The sequence below is a fragment of the Macroventuria anomochaeta genome (assembly GCF_010093625.1).
Source record: "Macroventuria anomochaeta strain CBS 525.71 unplaced genomic scaffold BU25scaffold_42, whole genome shotgun sequence".
NCBI lineage: Eukaryota > Fungi > Ascomycota > Dothideomycetes > Pleosporales > Didymellaceae > Macroventuria > Macroventuria anomochaeta.
This window is the reverse complement of record NW_022985403.1, coordinates 236,886-255,024: the sequence shown is the minus strand read 5'-3', so window position 1 is coordinate 255,024 and position 18,139 is coordinate 236,886. Positions and strand designations below refer to the sequence as shown.

Here is an 18,139-nt window from a genome sequence, read left to right as displayed (position 1 = left end):
GCGGATGGCGTTGTTTGTGGAAGACTACGGCCTCCATAACTCACAGCTCACAAGAACTCAGCAACTGTCTGAACGTCGGTCAGGCTCGACGTCACGCAGTATCTCATCTCCTTGATGTGGGAGAGGCTGCGCGACTCTTGATCGTTCACTCACTCACAGCACTGACCACATCAAACAGCATCGCGGATGAGCAACGAGAGTGAGTCGTCCCTCACAGAGGAAGACGCGTGCCCATTCTACTCCTCGCCACCAAGACTAACTCAATACTCAACGCCTCCGATGGATGATGTTGCTTCCAAATCTGAGCCTGCAGCTCCCCCAGACGGACAGCAAACACCCAAACGCCCCAGGCACAAACGCGTAAACTCTGACGATACGGAACGACCAGCCTCAGCACAGCGTGGCAGTGACGACTCTGAAGAACATCCAGACGTCGAGGCAGAACAAGAGGCTTCTGATGAGGAAGACGCCGACCCTGCAGTGCAGATTGCCAACTTTGACTGGGGCGACTTGCATCAGAGGTATCACGAGGCTATCAATCAATGCAGCCAAGAAGAAGCTGGCTCGATGGGAGAATGGAACAGTCTGATGGAGGTGCTGCTCCGCCATCTCACATGTCATTTGATGCGTGACTGACCAAACACAGTACTTCCGTATCTGGGCAAACTCTGGACATGAGCACGAGACAGACCGAACGTTCCAAAGGCAAGTTGAAGGCATCATGCTTTGCCCGTACATGCACTAACGAAGGCCAGGCTACAAACGAGAACGATCTATGTCCAGAACGAGGAGGACGAACTGGAGAACAAGAGGAACCATTGTAAGAACATTGTCGCTCTTGCTCTATCCAGACATTGACGACCACAGACATCAACGTGGTGAGAGCCTTCGAGAGTGCGCTCAACCTCCTCAAAGCCAATGGCATGTTCCGTGGTTGATGCTCGTCAGGAGCCGCATATCTCAGTCATCACCCACCCCGTGTCCCAGCTACATATCCAGCCAAGTATGCGGACATATCATCCAATACACAGCATCCTTGCGCCCCATCGAGGGCGCTGTCCTGCACGTTCTTATGATCGCATCGATATCCATGTATCACATCTATGCGTAGTCGCCACTTCGCAACGCTCGATCTACGCGCTATGCATATGTTCTGAAGTGTCAAGTTACTGTCACACAAGTCACTAGATACCCAACTGAAACGTAATAAATCGATAATTCCATGTTTCCATTGCGCACGCCCATTTCTAACCAAGTCTATGCCATATCGCGAGCCACCAAGCAAAAGCTCCAGCCAACCTGCGCTACCCGATGCAATACACCCATTTAAATGCCTCCCAAGATCCCAAGTCTATATCGAAAGAAACGTAACTTGCCGTCTACAAGATCTTGTGGCTTACAAGAGGGGATTGGAGCGGTACTCGGGCACGACACCGTTGGTCTGGCTCTTCTCGGCCTGGTTCTCCATCTCGAGCTCGTTGCCAACGTTGTCATCTTGCTCGGCGAGATACTTCTCGGCTTCGAGTGCGGCGACACAGCCAGATCCTGTATTCCCGTTAGCCTCCGTTCGTATTCCAGAGGGGAGGGAGGTTGATGGACTTACCGGCACTGGTGATCGCCTGGCGGTACTTCTTATCCTGCACATCACCAGCCGCAAACACACCTTCCACACTTGTGTGTCCCTCACCCGGCTTTGTAATCAGGTAACCATCCTCATCCATATCAAGCTGGCCCTTGAAAAGCTGCGTCGCGGGGTCGTGACCAACGGCGTAGAAAAGTCCCTTGGCCTCGATAGTCTGCTCCTCCTTGGTAACGTTGTTCTTCACAACGAGGTGTGTCATGAGCCCGTTCTTCTTCTCCTCGCCCTTGATCTCACTCGCGCCCGTGTTGAACATGACCTCGATCTTGGGGTGGGTAGTCAGCCTCCTGGCGTTGGTGCGCGACGCCCTCAGCTTATCCCTGCGAACCAACACGGTGACCTTCTTCGCCTTCTTGGTCAGGTACAGCGCCTCTTCGACCGCGGAGTCGCCGCCGCCAATGACCACGAGTGGCTGGTCGCGGAACATGGGCAGGCTGCCGTCGCACACGGCACATGCGGACACGCCATAGCCCCAGTACTTCTCCTCACCCGGTAGATCGAGACGGCGCGCTTTGGCACCCGTAGCGATGATGATGGAGTCGGCGGTGTGTTCTTCCTCCTCGATTTCCTCGTCGTCGCCCATCGGGTGCAACCAGTACTTGAACGGGCGGGATTTGAGGTCGACTTTTGCGACGGTTTGCGAGACAATTTCGGTGCCACAGGCTTCGGACTGGGCGCGCATTTGGTCCTGGTGAATAGTCAGTTCGACGCCGGTCAGATCTGTGAGTGTGGTGGGTACTGACCATGAGCGTGGAGCCTTGGATTTTCATGAATCCGGGGAAGTTCTCGACTTCATCGGTGGTGGTCAATTGGCCTCCTGCGGCGATGCCAAGCGCGAGGAAACCCTCGTACATGACGGGCTTCAGGTCAGCGCGGGCGGCATAGATGGCGGCGGTGTGGCCTGCTGGCCCAGAGCTGTAGAAGTCAGTTTCCATTCTGTACAGGAAAGCGTCCGGCAACACATTGCATTGCTAGAGTTCATGGGCTCGAACATACCCAATGATGACAAGTTTTGAGTGCATCTTTCGCGAATCTACCTTGGAGAGCCCCACAACAGGAGTGGTGCGTGTGTTATGCGAAGCAGTGGCAGCTACAGGGAGCGAGAATAAAGATACTGTTCGTGGAGTCGCCCGGCGAAAGATTGAGGCAAACAGTTTGGCGGCGTGCGACTGTCGCGTGTCAATCGTAGAAGTGGATCGCGAAAGGGGGATGTGGGACGTTTGCGCAGAAGGTGGCTCACGAGGGGCGGTGGCGCAGAAGGTGGCTCACAAGGGACGGTTGCGCAGAGAGGTTTTGAAAGTTGGTTCCTGGTGAATGCTAACTGCACGTTTACGGCGATGCTGGAGCTTCGAGGTTCCGTGTGACGTAGGTGAGGTGACGACGAGCCGAGTGACGGAGGGGTTGTTCGTGAGAGCGGTCAGTACTGCAATACCCGCGGTGTTAGCAGTGCGTTATTCTGACTATGGGTGTCCCCGAGCCGCAAGAAAGACACTCACCTTGACTGTACTGCTGTAGTGTCAGAGTAGTGGTGTTGTTGCGAGTTTTGAGAGAGGGCCTGGGAAAAAATGCTGGTGCTCACGATACGCCATCGGCGCCGGTCGGGCTAGCTTGATAATCCCGGTCTCTTAGAAATCGCAGAGTACTAGACTCCCATCATACCCACTCCACCATAGCTCGCAGGCTTTTTGCTGCAAAACTGACACAATTGCAGCGAGGCGTCCGTATCGATCGACTCGTTAGCCTCGGCCACCGCTGCCTGTCCTTGCAGTTGCATATCGGCGTCCTACGGCATTGCTCGTTTGATCTGATAACTATGGTGCACATGTTGGCCTGGCCAGAGCCTCAAAGACGGCATCGTGATCAATGCCCAACATGTACTTCAAATGTGACAGTGATGATGAAGCTTAATCTAGTACGACTGTCCCGAACCTACGTGGCCTTCGTGTCCCCCAACATCTGCAGATGTGTGGGATGTAAAGGTCCCTGCCATGCCGGCTGCTGTTCGGATCTGATTGCTGCGATGCACATGCCAGACAGGCCCAGAACCTCACACGTCACGCGTCATCTTCCATCACGCACATGCACCACACATGTAGCCGGAGGGGCAGCTTTGTCACTTGTAGCGTTGTCGCACTAGTCGACTACCTAATCCTCAGCGCCTGGACGCTTCCTGAGGTTCTCCACATTGTAGAGCATGTCTCGCAGTGCTTTATCATCTGCCGACCCCAGACCCTTTCCGTTGCCGGTCGCCGAATCATCGCCGCCGATTGCGCCAGCCTCGACGTCGAATACTTGGTCGTGAAACGACTTTAACGCCTCCGATGTGTGAGAGTCCTCCTGCCATTTGCCGTTCTCTTCGGCAGAGAAGCACTGTAGACGAGATACGTCCTGTGCAATTGTCAGTGGCGTGGAAGCCGCTATAGTTGCAACATGTCCTACCTTGTCTTCGCGGGCTTCCTTGGTGGAACCTGGCTTGTGCACATGATCGATAGAGACAACCACCACTGACGATGTTGGAGATATCGGCAGGAAGGCAACATCGAGCGCATTGCCTTTGAGCGCTATTGCGCTGCTGAACTCTGTGGATGCGCTGCCAGAATTTGTCGTTGCGCCCACCTTGAACGAGAACAGAGCTGGGACACCCTCACACGCCACAAGTATCTCGTCCTGATATGCCACACTCCAGATACCGGACACTGCTACCTTCGAGATCTCCCCCACTGCGAGTTCAGAGCGAGACTTGAGATGGTCCGCAACGGCGTCAAGAAGTGGCAGCTTCTCAAGAAGCTTGAAGTTTTGCCAGTCCCAAACATACAGATCTGCATCCCCACCACCAGACACAAGCCGACCGGACTGGGTGAGACACAGTCTACTGATGAAGGCCTCGTGACCAAAGCAAAATCCTTCGATGATGTGGGCTTGCGGTATCCCCCGAGAAACGCGAATGTGCTCATCTCGGTCTGCTGTAATGATGTATCTGCGGGTGTCCACCTCAGCGTTGACGATATCTGTAAGCATGGAGACGTGGCCGAGAAGGAGTTGGTGTTCGAATTTCATGTCGTCCTTCGGGGGCGCAGGTCCCTTCTTCTTCTGCTTCAGCTGGTCTTCCAGAGTTTTACGATTCCTGCCAGAGTGGACGGTGAGAACAGTTGCGGAGGGCACCCATTCGGCTTCCTTGGTTGGCTCTGGTGCTGGGGCTTCAGGTGCTTGGTAGTCTGGTGAGGGAAGCAGAGGCAGGGAGTAGACATCTCCAAACTTGTCTGCACACAATATTGTCGAGTCGTCTGATGTTAAGGCGATCGAGCAAGGCCTTCTTGTCATGCATCTATAAACGTGAGCTTTGGCACTGAAAAGTTTCAAGTTTTCCTACCTCTCGCTGAGTTGCCGTAACTGGTTTGTAATGTCGGTCTCGAAGACACGGATGCACTTGTCCTCGCCGGTGACACCGACCAAGTATCGCCCATCGCTTGAGACGATCAAGTTGGAGAAATTTGCCTTTTGCTGTTTTGGTGGTTGCGACAACTTTACTTTCTTCTCTGGTGGTCCTTCTGTTTCTTCATCTTGAGGTTGGGTTTCCTGCTTACATTAGCTCATCTTCACGCCTTTTGCAACTTCCACAACACGCTGCAATCGCGACCACATGGAAATGCACCACTCACTGTCACAGGGTCATCTGGCTTCGTCCAAGCAGAGGTGCCTCCACTGCTAGACTGTGCAACGAGCGTGGAACCGCAGGCGCCAAAAAGCGTCCATCCGCCCGGTCCAGTCTCTGTTGACTCGCGCGCGACAAGGCACTGGTAAGGGGAAGTCATCTTTTTAGTTTACGTTCATTACCAACATGCACCGCGAAGTCACTGCTTTTTCCATGGAGCCGCCTCGCCTCGTCCGGCTAGCGTGATGTCGTGCGCACGAGCCACACCACAGTCAATTTTCCCTTCGCCGAGCTTGCAGCTGACAACACCATCAACACCACCTCACCAAAACTAAAGACCTTAAACATCCCTTTGCGTCACACCGAACACAATGGGGGGCAAGAAGGAAACCAAGGCCGCTTACTTCGAGAAGCTCGAGTCTCTCCTCAAGGAGTACTCCTCGATCTTCATTGTCACCGTCGACAATGTCTCGTCGCAGCAGATGCACGAGATCCGTCAGTCCCTCCGCGGTGAGGGTGTTGTCCTGATGGGCAAGAACACCATGGTCCGCCGTGCGCTCAAGGGTCTCATCAACGACTCTCCCGAGTACGAGCGTCTCCTCCCCCACGTCAAGGGTACGTCTAGCTCCGCGCGCCGCTCCAGCGCGTGCCATTGACAAGTGAACAGGCAACGTCGGTTTCGTCTTCACCAACGGTGACCTCAAGGAGATCCGTGACAAGATCCTGTCTAACCGTGTCGCCGCCCCCGCTCGTGCCGGTGCCGTCGCCCCTGGCGATGTCTTCGTCCCCGCTGGTAACACTGGTATGGAGCCTGGTAAGACCTCTTTCTTCCAGGCTCTCGGTGTCCCCACCAAGATTGCCCGTGGTACCATCGAAATTACCTCCGATCTCAAGCTCGTTGAGGCTGGCAGCAAGGTCGGTGCTTCCGAGGCTACCCTGCTCAACATGTTGAACATCTCTCCCTTCACCTACGGTATGGGTATCTACCAGATCTACGACAACGGCAACACCTTCGCTGCCTCCGTCCTTGACATCGAGGAGTCCCAGCTCCTGAAGGCTTTCTCCAGCGCCATCGCTACCATCGCCTCCATCTCGCTGGCCGCCAACTTCCCCACCCTGCCCTCCGTCATGCACTCCATCGTCAACTCTTACAAGAAGGTTCTCTCTGTTGCTATTGAGACCAACTACGAGTGGGAGGAGATTGCTGAGCTCAAGGACCGTATTGCCAACCCTGACAAGTACGCTTCTGCTGGCCCTGCCGCTGGCTCCGCTCCTTCCGGCGGTGCTGCCGAGGCTGCCCCTGAGGCTGCTAAGGAGGAGGAGAAGGAGGAGTCTGAGGACGATGACATGGGCTTTGGTCTTTTCGACTAAGCATGTGCGTTCGCAACGACTTCGTCAGAGATCAGCCTGCATGGCCACGGCCTGTTGAGCGACGTCTTGATGATATAGAGTCAACGACAATACGACAAGATGAACTTCTCAAATCAACTGACTGCATGTGGTGCTCGTTCGAGCAGCAGCACTCATTCAGCCAATGGTAAGCTTACTCCTCTTCCTTACTACCCCCGCGATGATGATAATTTTTTAACCCTGATCTCTATGAGGATCTAAACGCAACACAACTCTAATTTTTTCCTGAGCACTTCATACCTAACCTGTTCGAACCTTGCATTTCGAAGAGCATAAGGCTGACTATCAATCAGATACCCAAGATTCTTCAAACCATCTTCTACTTTTGCATGCGTGATCTATATTCTACCGTCTACATCTTGTGATGCATGTTTCGCCAGTGACCCTGCTTTCGAGAGATCTATCCTCACCCAATAATGCTCCCACATCGCCTTTCCCCCCAAACTCCTACACACACTCTCACTCTGCGCATTGCCCACATAAACGTCTGCATGCGACCACGCCATCTCACTCTCATCCACCGCCAACCCCGGTGCACACTCTCCAATAATCCTCGCCGCAACTGCCTTCGCAATCCCCTTGCCCCGCCACTCCGGCTCCGTATGCAGCGTTGTCAGACTCCCATCCAGCCCCAGGAACGTCCACGCCACAGCCCTATCCGTAGCTTCTTCAAATACGCCCACACTCTTCAGACTCAGCAGTGTGCGCATCGCCCGCGGGATACTCGTCCGCGCCTGTACAGTCGGTAGATCGCGTTCCCTCATCTCGCCCCACCTCAATCCTTCAGGCAAGCTTTTGACGCTCGGCAGGTCCGTGATTCTGAACAGAAACTTGTTGAGCACGGCGTTCACGCCTGGGAGTTCTGAGCGCAGGATCCCCGCTTCGCGACATAGAGAGACGATGGAGTGGTGGCACGCGCCTAGTGTGACGACCCCGGGCCAGAGCAGGTGCCGCATGTATGTTCCTGGGGAGAGGTCGTAGACTACGTCGGGACCGGACTCGGGATGTTCTTTTTCGTGCTGCTTTGCTAGTTCCAGAGAGGGTTGTTCATCTGGGTGGAGGGGTGGGAGGGGCAGTGTGTACATGTTGTCTAGTAGCGATAGTACGGCGAGTCTACATTGTGGGCAGAATCTTTTGGTTGAGGTAGAGTGGTTTGATGCTCCATCCGGGACTCTGTTTGGTGCTCCGTCTTGTTCAGCTGCGTGATTTGGGTCTTCTCCAGCGGCGAAGAGCCAGAGTTCGGTTCCCGGGCGCATGGAGCGGTCGATGTATGCTGCTGCCCAGCATTTTGGCACGTCTGTGGCTGATGGGGGGATTGTTGATAGTATGTGTGCGTGCTCTGATTGATAGGGGTGTTGTGTGCGATAGACTAGATTGATGCTGCATGGAAGAGCGGATTTAAGAGCTTTCTGAAGGTTCGATGACGTGGGAGAATGTTCGTAGACTTCCATTGTATACAGCGCTGGGGACAAGTAAATAAGGCTGGAAAAGCTGTATATATACTCAAGAAAATTTGAGCAATGTGAGTCAATACACAATGCTGTGACTGTAGGCGTTTAGAAGACGTGTGGATAGTCGTTTTAGTTCCACCAGTCGTTCGCTTCAACAAACGACAAGCAATTGTGCGCTTTTCGGACCAATCAGGTAATTCCTTGCCAATGTACTCTGGGTTTGCGACTTTGGTCCGAATTGTCACAGCTGTAGCCGCTCTCTCGAGAAAGCGGGAAAGCCGGACAAGGGTCTGTGCGTGTGCGCCATCTCAACAATAAGAGAGTACTCAACTTCAAGGCTCTCTACAACCACAAATACAATACATTTTTTAATTCTCGAAGCTGCAGAATTATGGAGCTGATCACAAAAGCAAATCTGTGCAGCGTTTGAAACCCATCCATGCAAGTTGGTGCTGCCAGAGGAGGAGAAAACTCCCCAGGTTCTCACGTCTCAGCGCTTAAGGATGATGGGTGCTAAGTGGTTTTGTCAAGTCATGGAATACACGTGCAGTATGAGGGCATTGCAAGGAGTTTCAAGGTGCCAAAGCCTACTGTGAATGATATCAAGAGGACAAAAAGGTGCAGAAGGCTTCAAAACTCAGACATTACACCAGAAATACGAGGAGGACTTTGTATGCTCACAAAATTCTGAACCTATTCGCTCCTCTTGACAAGAAGCGCGTGAACAGAACTATAGACAGCTGCCCAGCACGCCTCCATGCACTAAAAAAAAGTACAATGGCAAGGCAGCTAAGTACTTAGCGTTTTGCTATATAATTATAATACAAATTCGCTTTAATGTGGTTGTTCTGCTCATTCAAAAAGTGAGTGTTGCATTCAACACGCACAGACCTTATGTCCAGCTTTCCCGGTTTCTCGAGAGCCGCTGACAACTTCATAGCTGTAGCTCCACCTTCTTCCTACATGTCTTCGCACCTTCCGTGTTCGACAGCAGCGGACGGACGACGAGGAGAATCCTCTACGTTACGTGTTTCCTTGACGTCCTTTGAAAGCCTTACTTTGCTGTGGCGTTAGTCTCACCCTCGTCAGCTGCTGTACAATGCCTCGCTGCAATGATGTGTCGTCAGTATCTCGAGGCTCGACATTCGATGCTAACATGTCGTTCTTTGATCACGACTACAATTCATTGCTAGATACCGAGTAGCAGCAACAAGTTGCTGACCAGAAGGCCTTCAAGCCCCGAAACTCGGGGCGGAATGGATGTCCTCCATCGACGAGACATCAGAGCATGGAGCACATACCATCGCTTACATGTTCCCTGTTCTAATAACGCCTTCTCTTGTCAATATTTGTCTTCGCGTCGAATCTCTAGCCTGAGCGTAGACCCTTGTTGCAGGGCTGAACCAAGGTTTGAATGCTTGCTGATTGGCACAGCCACCTCACGTCTCGCATGCCCGTCGCACAATTAGCAGCACCCGTATTGCACTCAGCCTGCAACTTCAGACAACTGATCATGCTCGAGCTGCAACCATCTCTCAGGGCCTCCTGAGTGGGACAACGACAAGCTGCTTACGCCGATTGGTGGGAGGGGTTGCGGACTTGTGCAGGGAGCCCGCACTCCGGATATGCTGGAACGTCACAGCGAGCTGTCGATCACCTCGGGCGCTCTTCCCGATTCGGGTACCTGATAGAATGCAACGTTTCTCACTCGTTATAACACGATGACCAAGCTTTTTCAAGCATTCTTGACAGGCCGATTGAAGAACCCCCAATCAGCATGCCATTCGCAGTACTACCATGCCTTGAACAGCTACCGCAAGGCAATTGCGACCACACGCCTCAACCTCAACCGCATTCCACAATAATCATGATGCAAATAAGCGCCAACCCCGCTGTTATTGCCGAACCTACAGCCGAACTCTTAGGTCAGACAGCTGTATGCGGCACGAGAACATCGCATTCACTGCAGTCAGACAGCTTTATCCGGCACGAGAACATCGTACACTGCGGTCAGACTACGAAGACGCAGCATGAAACCCACTTGCGAAGTTGGGAAGTCGAACATCTCGGATCCCCACATTCACCGTTATCAGTACGCACAGCCATGCAGAAGGTATATGAAGCTCAGTGGCTACGTTGGTTACTGTATTGGTGCTCTTCGTATTCAGCGTTACTAGCTTCGAAAATCACGCGAGCACATCCAAAATGATCCCATCAGTCAAGGAAAATGCCCCTGGTGGGTTTAATCCTGTGCACTTTACTGTGTTATGCCTCATCCTCCTCACCCTCCGGGTATGCTCCACCAAGTCCTTTCAGCCTTTACTCGGTGCTGACTGTACCAGTTTCTCTATGTAGGTCTCACGTGCCCTACAAGACATCTTCCGGGACCTTGGTACACTCGCTTCACACATCTCCGACTGAAGCGAGCAGTTGTCACAGGCCAGAGGATATTCTACATCGACTCACTTCACAAGGAGTATGGCCCGGTCGTTCGACTGTCACCTAATGAGGTCGGTGTGGCAGACCTCGATGCCTTCAAGGAGATCCACAAGATCGGCACGAAGTACATGAAGAGTGAATGGTACTTGCGATTAGCCAACTTCCCCAAGGCAGGCGTCTTCACCATGCTTGACCCTCGCGAGCATGGACCCAGAAGAAAGCTCTTGTCCCGCTCGTTCAGTAGGACCTACCTTGTCGAGAACTGGGAGTCGACTGTCAGAGAGAAGGCACTTCTTGCTGTCAACAAGATCAAGGCAGATGCTGTGAAGGGCACCGCGGATGTGTACAACTGGTGGATGCTGCTTGCCTCCGACGTCAGCGCACACCTAGCCTTCGGAGAGTCATTTGGTATGCTGGAGACAGGACATGTAAGTGCTGTGCCCCACAATTCAGGTATCACACTGACAGTTTGCACAGCAAAACCAGTTCCTTCGCGTGCTCAAGAAGCTCACTATGGGTGCTGGTATCATGGTCGAGATGCCCTTCTTGCGCTTGTTGAGGTTCGTTCCCATCCCTGCTGTGCAGGAGATGTTCAACGCGAACGAGTACATCCTCCAAGGCGCTGGCCGTGCAGCAGAGATGGCGCGATCCCGTCAGGGTGAGGCCAACATCTTCGCCAAGGTCATCGAGGACTGCGAGAAGGAGGGTGAGGGTCACATCGACGACATGGATGTCAAGATTGAGGCTATGAATGTCATCATTGCCGGCACTGATACCACTGGCGTCACTTTAACTTACCTCACATGGGCTGTCCTCCAGCGCCCTGACCTACAAGCTGCTCTCGAAGCAGAGGTTGCCTCACTTGCAGAAGACTTCACTGAGAACAGCTTGATCAGCCTTCCTTTGCTTAACGCTGTCATCGAAGAGACCCTCCGACTGTATGGTGCCGCACCTAGCAGTTTGCCCCGTGTCGTCCCTCAGGGTGGAACTAAGTTCTCCGGACTTTACATCCCACAAGGCGTGACTGTCGACACACAAGCCTACACCTTCCACCGCGACCCCAACATCTGGAGTGATCCTCTGACGTAAGCTCATCTTCTAACTTATCTCGTCTCTTCATCACACTGATACACTCCAGCTTCAATCCCTACCGCTGGATCGCCTCGAAAGAAGGCTACCCCGCCGAAGCACTATCGCCTGCCGCAAAAACAGCCTTTCACCCCTTCGGTGCCGGTGCGAGATCATGCATTGGTATTCACCTTGCACGTATGGAGTTGAGGTATGCAGTAGCGTTCATGTTCAGGGAGATGAAGGGCGTCAAGCTTGCGGCGAGCACGACACCTGAGAGCATGGAGTTTGAGAACTTCTTCTTGATTGCACCCAAGGCGCATCGATGCGAGATTACGTTCAACTAGGTATGGGATTAGGTAACGCATAATGAATTCACGATAGCGGTAGCGGCAAACTGGATATGGTTGCCAAGTAATAAGAAATGATACTGAACATCTTCAGGTAGACTCGCATCCTTCGCATTAACACTCTGCACTGCCTTTAATTATATAGCACACGTACGCGCCTGCATCATGATACCGCATGGTGTGTATCTTTGGGTAGCTGAACCCGTAAGCTAAGTGCATGTGCAACTCCCGAAAGCTTATTTCACTGCATACAAGATCATCCATTCCGACTATCTGGCTTTGTTCAATATCGCATAGCTCTATCTTGCGCTGATTGCGCTACGTTGTCGGAGAATCGCTCTTCGGCTTTCTAGATGTCTACGAAAGTGCATTTCATGCAAACTCATATGAGCCGATTGGCTGGCATTGTGATGCGAGTGAAGATGCATGGGGTATATCTGAACACTTATAGTGCTTTACCTTGCAGGTGGCGAAGCTTATAATGTTTGTCAAGCTTAGTGGTCATCTTTGATTTATGCAAGGTTATCGGTCTGACACTCACATCTGACAGGCAAAAGGCGCACTCTGAGTGGCCAGAGGTACCGATGTAGTATGTGGGGGAGACCCGACCCCTATTTACATGCTCTCTGACGTGCTCAGGGCCCTGAGCCATACCTTTACAGACTCTGAACCAGACCTGGGCAGCCTCTCACGAATCCCACGGATGAATGGTAACGTCATCTATCTCGTCATAGTGCCGGCCCCGCACATATCACAGGTAGACCGCCCGCACCTCCCCCTGCTCCTTCACCGAATCCAGGTAGCTTCGACAGTGGGTCTTCGTGTGGCTTTAAGGGCTAGTGTACCAAGAAGGGGGTGGTCCGTACATTTTGCATGTCGTTTATAAGCAGAAGGTTTTCGGTGTGAGTAGCCGCAAGGTTTCGGAGAATGGATGTGAGTCTTTCGCACTTGAACGCCTGAAGCAATTGCATTCGGCTCTACCCTTCGTCCCCCTGCTTTATGGTAGTATCGCTTGTAGTTTCTTTCTACAGACTCTTTGTCCCCATCTCTTGGAGCCTGTGTGGAGCTGCTCCGACGATGCTTTGGATAATGCTGACCGCGCCTTTCGCTCATTTGCTATTCGAGAACAAACTTCACAGCTTGTCCTCTCCTCTCGGTCTCGAAAACACGTTTGACCTCAGCAAATTTTTCTTCCTTGGTGTAACCGCTCGGATGGCAAGACCAGATAGTGACCATGACCTTGGTCAACCCCTTCAGCATACCGAGGAGTCTCACCTTACGGGCCTGTACTCCTCCAAGCCTCAGGTTGCCGTCAGGCATGTATGCAGTGCAAGTGGTGACGCTGATACGGGCATTTCGGATACGAGCCAAGCATGGAAGTGCAAGATGGCTTTCACTGAACTTGTGGGGCCTCTTCTCGCGGAGTTCGAATGTGTTGAGCGCAAAGTACAGGTCTCCAGCTTCGTGAAAGATCTGGCGGCAAGTGTATTGGAAGACATAAGGCTCTTGCAGCTCGTTCTCACTGTGCTCAGGGTGTGGCTCATTGGTGTCCTCCATGTCGGGGTGTTTTCGAATGCAGAATGTAACACGGTGGGGATGCGGGTACACTGAGACTATGTCGCTCCGGAAGACCAGAGTATAGATATGGTTGCGGATCTCGGGTGGAAGTCGGAAGAAGGGTGACGCCGCCTGGTTGTGGAAGGTGCTACGACGGCCGGTCAGTAAGACATGGCAGTTGCGATGTTAATCCTTACATATCTTTGGCATCCATGCTACTGGAGAAGGGCTGTGAAATGCCTTGGGTGAGTTATGGTGGTGGTGTTGGTGGTTGGTAGAGTTGTGCGAGACGAGATGTATATGATCAGTGCCGTGACCGCGCTGACGCTAACGTGAAGGTGAAGGCAAGAACACCTCAACAACAATGGTTATGCAAACACCAGACCAGCAATCGAAGGAATAATAGTGCTCACCAATACGGAATATCACAGAGACTAAGCTGATCGACGCAATGGCGTGAAGACTCCGAGTGATGATTCACAACTTTGCACGTTCCTTCCCTCCAGTACAACGTGCGCGGTTTGCCGCTTCCAAGTCTTTTTGAGTGCCCCTTCTGACTCCTGTGCTGTTCTTATATACACGTTTTCAAAGACCTTTATCTTTACGATCCGCCAAATGCGAGCGCAGGCTTGGGTTTGCCACCCTGACTATCTTTACGGGCTGTCCACTCTACCCATTTCGAATATGTCGTCGAGAATGTGACTTTCATACATGCTAATCCCTTTAGGCGCTGCAAACCCTGTAGTTTGCGCATGAGCAAAGCGCTGAGATGGGGTGGATATTTATTCACATAGGGTTTGATATCGTCAATGGAAAGGAAAATCCACATAATCTTGACATAACGTAGGATTGGAAGGGCGAGGTGACGTTTGCGGAAGGTGTGGGGCTCGGTCTCAATCAACTTGAAGATATTCATGGTGAAGTAGATATTGCCGGTCTTGTGGTAAATGAAGCGGTAGATAAAACAAAGTGCCTTAGGATTTCGTTGCTCGTTGCGATCGTGGATTTCTCTATCATCGTAGACCTCAAAGACTTTGATGCCGGAGTGACGGGGGACAGTTACAAAGTTGTGGCCAGCCAATGTGTCTTTATGGATCTGGGTACGAATCTCTTGTGGCAGACGAAGGGCGATTTTCGCTGGTTTCGAAGATTGCTGCAAATAAAGTTAGTGAATCGAAAGGGATACGAACAGGGCTCGCGATTACATAGTATCCATGTTCATTATTGTTGGGTTGGTGTGTTGAAGTTGAATCGTTGATTGTCTGGATTCGTACATGGTAATGTCCCAATGAGATTGACCATGTGTCAAATACAGCTTGCGAAGATGCACACATAGGGAAAGCTCACGCGGCCTCAATGAGAGTAGCAGTGAAAGACAAAACAGATCAGGAGTTGGGCATCGCTAACAAGGATGGAAGAATTCAACCTGGTGAGTCGATGAAGCTAGTCATACATGATGCTCCGAAAAGCCTTTCCGCGCTGACAATCTTCTCCGTGTTAGGAAGCCCTAAAACAGAAGCGGGTTGTAACTAGGAGTTTTGAGAGCGACTCCGCTTTCACGATTTCCAAAGGCTGTTTCGATGAGCTTCCTGATGCATGCATGCAACTCTACCTTCATGGCACCCACGTTGCGACCATTTTACCGTGATGTGTTCCAGTCCTCCCAAACTCGACAAAGCGCAGATAGCACGAACTACGCTGTGATGGATTAGTAAAACTGGTCCAGTGGTCATAATCCTCTGATCGATCTTGTTTCGGGTTAGCATGATGTGCACAGTCTTGACTGCTACGGGTTGGGCCCTCGCAGTAAGGCTGAGACGCGCGCAGAAGTGTCGAAGATCTTCCGCTTCTCCCATGAACTTGCCTAGTTCAAAAGGGAAAGAGTCGGCCCCGAAGTTAATTTGGCGGCCTGTCGCAGTTAAGGCCACAACATCCTTCCCTATGAGTGTAGTGTAAGATTAATAGGATATGCCTCGGTGCTAATAAACGAGTAACCAACTGTCGGTATGCCTATTGTGGGCTAAGGCGATGTCGAAGCCGCCGAGAGCGTAGGCATAGATCTTGTTGCGCAGATCAGGTGGCAGATGAAGGAAGAAAGACTGAGTCTGATTGCGGAAGGTCCTGCGAATCAAATTAGCGCACGTCGATGTGACGATTGTAGTACGTACAGGGCTCCTGAGGAGACTGCCATCTTCTTGAGAGCTGTGTGAGGCAACCGGGTTGGTTGTGTTGGTAATTTCATGATAATGTAGTGTTTTGGAGGGGAAAAGGATGGACTGGTTGACTAATGCAGAAGACCAAGCGGAAGCATGGCACGTGACGTCACCTTCACCTTCCTATCACTTCCACGACTCAGCCCTCCACGCCATTAATCCTTCATGTCGACGCGGTCACAACCACAACATCCCTCTCGCGTGCTCCAACATTAACCAGATTCCTAACCTTAGCATTCATCTCCCGATTCACCACCCCACGATTCCCTCTGCCACTCCACTCAACCTCAAGCCTCACCAACCCTCTCAAATAGCACATCGCACTAACCGCCGCCATTAGCGGCCGCTCAAAATGCACATATACATCAGTCCCTCTCCGAGACACCTCCACATACCCCGTATCTCCAACGTCAATCTTCACACTCCTAACATATCTCGCCTTATCCCCAGCACAATATTGCAGATAAAAACACAGTCCCCCAATAACACCCGGACCTCCAGTGAAAACATTCTGTTGAAACGGCAGAGCCGTCGTTTCGAACTTCATCTGCCGGCACACGCGCGCCAGAACGGTGAGTTCGGCGTAAGTGAAGAGGGCGAAGGAGCGTGTGGTGCCAAGCGGGCGGCTTTGGAAGAGCAGGATGTGAGAGGCGCAGTGGTGGATGAGTTGGATTTCGTAGTGGCCGATGGCGTGGGAGTAGATGGTGTTGCGGATTTCGGGGGGGAGGCGGAAGAAGGGGAGTTGTTGGTTGCGGAGGGTGCTGTGGAGGATGTTAGGAGGGGTGAAATAGCAATGGTGACGGTGGTACGTACATGTCTTCGTTTTGGGTGTCCATGGCGTTGTTGATAGTGTCATTCGGTGGTTGGAGAAGAAATAGCAAGTGATCTAAGTGAATCTAGTAAAGAGCAAATGAGGATGTTTGGTATCAGTCTATTGTGTCGGCTACAATGCCAATCTCGACAACACAAATATCCGTTTGTGTTCGATACATACGATCCCTTCCATGCACGCCCGTTGAATCCAGATGAGCCACCCTGTCGACTCCAAACCGCTATGCAACAATTTATGCAGAACAAAAGAAAGAAAACTCCGGTAATTGACAACCTTGCTATTCCATGCTTTTCAACAAACTTCCATCGCCTCCAATACGTTGAACACCTAGTTATATGCATCTGGTGGCAGACAGGGCTGGCTTTGCGTGAACAGCTCCCCTGCACGATTCAGATCCCATCCTCCAGCCTCCAAACACTGAATCGCGTAATCCCGCTTGAGATTCGTCGCTTGCTGAACGTACACGATCATCTCCTCCTTCTGTTGGTCGAAAGCTAGTGTTGGTAATGTTGGTGTCGGTGTTGGCGCGTTAGTCATTGGTTGTGGTGTTACGGCCATTGGTGCGTCCGTGATCATGTTCGCGTCGCCCGCTGCAGGCTTATCAGCGCGGACCTGAGTTCCGTTCAAGATCTTCAGTTTGGGGAACCAGGCTGTAAGCTCCTCTTCCCAGCCGATGCTGCTGAAGGGGTCGATGATCAGGTGTTCCAGCTTCCTGAACCGGCCTTTCCAGGGCTTTAGCGCGTTGACTGAATGGAAGGCGTTGCCGCTTAGGTCGAGGTTTTTGATATGACTCAGGGTCTTGCAGAGATCGAATACTACGTTGAGGTTTGTTATGTTGTTGCCGCATAGTGTGACGCTTTCGATGGCTGCCTCCTTGGCTTCTCGGGTTTCGAGCATGTCATCGCAGATGACCATGAGCGCTGGGAAGAATTTCTTTTGCGTTGATTCGTGCCGGAACATCCCACTCTTAGCAACTTCTTCATCAGTGGCAATAGTCGAGAAATTGAGCAGTTTGGTGGAAGCATCGTAGCGCCGTGCTAGGAAGCCTTTGAGGAGATCGACAGTGTTGTTTGTTGATGCTGCGCGATCAGGTTCCGCTTGTTGTTGGGGCTGGTTCTGATTTTGATGATCGTTTGGTGTGTAGTAGTCTCCGCGACCTCGACCACGGCCACGGCCTCGTCCACGTCCTCCTCCGCGTGGTGCAGACATGATGACTCTGTTGGTGATGATGAAAGGGAACGAATGTTTTGTAGATGTTTTCGATGTCGGTATGGTCCTGGCGAAGCGAACGGTCCTAGAGTGAAGTTCCGAGTATATGTGGGTAGGCTGTTGAAGTGTGAGATGTATAACTCGAAAGCAAGAGCGAGAGAAGATGCGTTTTATGCCAGCGCTAGCGCACTTCAGGACAACGTCCGTGCACAAAGGTGAGCCACAGCCGTAGAAACATGAAGCCACTGAAACCCACCCTTTCACCACACGTACCGTGGGCTTTCTCTTCTTATGAGAACTTCAATGTTGACTCGCGAGT

General features: G+C 52.1%; 8 protein-coding genes across 8 annotated transcripts; 3 read left to right on the top strand and 5 right to left on the bottom strand.

Moving 5' to 3' along the window:
• Positions 1-50: 50 nt before the first annotated feature.
• BU25DRAFT_415034 (uncharacterized protein) lies at positions 51-1,159 on the top strand. The gene is made up of 4 exons (XM_033707443.1): positions 51-594; positions 647-705; positions 756-820; positions 868-1,159. Exons 1-4 carry the CDS (start codon positions 187-189, stop codon positions 936-938), a joined length of 603 nt encoding a protein of 200 aa, XP_033556981.1. The 5' UTR covers positions 51-186; the 3' UTR covers positions 939-1,159.
• A 52-nt stretch (positions 1,160-1,211) lies between these two features.
• BU25DRAFT_415032 (thioredoxin reductase) lies at positions 1,212-3,159 on the bottom strand. Its single transcript, XM_033707442.1, has 5 exons — positions 3,136-3,159; positions 2,636-3,062; positions 2,383-2,554; positions 1,604-2,327; positions 1,212-1,545 (listed from the first exon to the last, which is right to left on the bottom strand). Exons 2-5 carry the CDS (start codon positions 2,659-2,661, stop codon positions 1,397-1,399), a joined length of 1,071 nt encoding a protein of 356 aa, XP_033556980.1. The 5' UTR covers positions 2,662-3,062; positions 3,136-3,159; the 3' UTR covers positions 1,212-1,396.
• A 625-nt stretch (positions 3,160-3,784) lies between these two features.
• On the bottom strand, positions 3,785-5,451 carry BU25DRAFT_443021 (guanine-N(7)--methyltransferase subunit TRM82; the record flags this gene model as incomplete). The annotated part of the gene is made up of 4 exons (XM_033709336.1): positions 3,785-4,027; positions 4,079-4,964; positions 5,010-5,215; positions 5,299-5,451. The coding sequence occupies 4 exons, from the start codon at positions 5,449-5,451 to the stop codon at positions 3,785-3,787; spliced, it is 1,488 nt and encodes a 495-aa protein (XP_033556979.1).
• Positions 5,452-5,589: 138 nt separating this feature from the next.
• BU25DRAFT_205489 (60S acidic ribosomal protein P0) lies at positions 5,590-6,768 on the top strand. Its single transcript, XM_033701142.1, has 2 exons — positions 5,590-5,906; positions 5,959-6,768. The coding sequence occupies exons 1-2, from the start codon at positions 5,663-5,665 to the stop codon at positions 6,660-6,662; spliced, it is 948 nt and encodes a 315-aa protein (XP_033556978.1). The 5' UTR covers positions 5,590-5,662; the 3' UTR covers positions 6,663-6,768.
• A 67-nt stretch (positions 6,769-6,835) lies between these two features.
• BU25DRAFT_205524 (uncharacterized protein) lies at positions 6,836-8,379 on the bottom strand. The gene has a single exon (XM_033701143.1). It carries the CDS (start codon positions 8,150-8,152, stop codon positions 7,040-7,042), a length of 1,113 nt encoding a protein of 370 aa, XP_033556977.1. The 5' UTR covers positions 8,153-8,379; the 3' UTR covers positions 6,836-7,039.
• A 1,978-nt stretch (positions 8,380-10,357) lies between these two features.
• Positions 10,358-12,006, top strand: BU25DRAFT_434675 (cytochrome P450; the record flags this gene model as incomplete). Its single annotated transcript, XM_033708871.1, has 4 exons — positions 10,358-10,444; positions 10,495-11,019; positions 11,069-11,676; positions 11,730-12,006. 4 exons carry the CDS (start codon positions 10,358-10,360, stop codon positions 12,004-12,006), a joined length of 1,497 nt encoding a protein of 498 aa, XP_033556976.1.
• Positions 12,007-13,125: 1,119 nt separating this feature from the next.
• BU25DRAFT_425487 (uncharacterized protein) lies at positions 13,126-13,780 on the bottom strand (the record flags this gene model as incomplete). Its single annotated transcript, XM_033708352.1, has 2 exons — positions 13,126-13,714; positions 13,764-13,780. 2 exons carry the CDS (start codon positions 13,778-13,780, stop codon positions 13,126-13,128), a joined length of 606 nt encoding a protein of 201 aa, XP_033556975.1.
• Positions 13,781-16,709: 2,929 nt separating this feature from the next.
• On the bottom strand, positions 16,710-18,035 carry BU25DRAFT_415028 (uncharacterized protein). Its single transcript, XM_033707441.1, has one exon. The coding sequence runs from the start codon at positions 17,818-17,820 to the stop codon at positions 16,939-16,941; it is 882 nt and encodes a 293-aa protein (XP_033556974.1). The 5' UTR covers positions 17,821-18,035; the 3' UTR covers positions 16,710-16,938.
• Between the last annotated feature and the right edge of the window lie 104 nt (positions 18,036-18,139).

What these genes read in the sequence shown, in the direction of transcription:
- BU25DRAFT_415034 (XM_033707443.1), top strand. Translation starts at nt 187, where the DNA reads ATGAGCAACGAGAGTGAGTCGTCCCTCACAGAGGAAGACGCGTGCCCA. An exon ending in ACAGACCGAACGTTCCAAAG is followed by an intron (nt 706 to 755) that starts GCAAGTTGAAGG and finishes AACGAAGGCCAG; the next exon opens with GCTACAAACGAGAACGATCT. An exon ending in GGAGAACAAGAGGAACCATT is followed by an intron (nt 821 to 867) that starts GTAAGAACATTG and finishes TGACGACCACAG; the next exon opens with ACATCAACGTGGTGAGAGCC.
- BU25DRAFT_415032 (XM_033707442.1), bottom strand. Translation starts at nt 2,661, where the DNA reads ATGCACTCAAAACTTGTCATCATTGG. An exon ending in TCCAAGGCTCCACGCTCATG is followed by an intron (nt 2,328 to 2,382) that starts GTCAGTACCCAC and finishes ACTATTCACCAG; the next exon opens with GACCAAATGCGCGCCCAGTC. An exon ending in CCAGGCGATCACCAGTGCCG is followed by an intron (nt 1,546 to 1,603) that starts GTAAGTCCATCA and finishes ACGGGAATACAG; the next exon opens with GATCTGGCTGTGTCGCCGCA.
- BU25DRAFT_205524 (XM_033701143.1), bottom strand. Translation starts at nt 8,152, where the DNA reads ATGGAAGTCTACGAACATTCTCCCACGTCATCGAACCTTCAGAAAGCT.
- BU25DRAFT_205489 (XM_033701142.1), top strand. Translation starts at nt 5,663, where the DNA reads ATGGGGGGCAAGAAGGAAACCAAGGCCGCTTACTTCGAGAAGCTCGAG. An exon ending in TCTCCTCCCCCACGTCAAGG is followed by an intron (nt 5,907 to 5,958) that starts GTACGTCTAGCT and finishes ACAAGTGAACAG; the next exon opens with GCAACGTCGGTTTCGTCTTC.
- BU25DRAFT_415028 (XM_033707441.1), bottom strand. Translation starts at nt 17,820, where the DNA reads ATGTCTGCACCACGCGGAGGAGGACGTGGACGAGGCCGTGGCCGTGGT.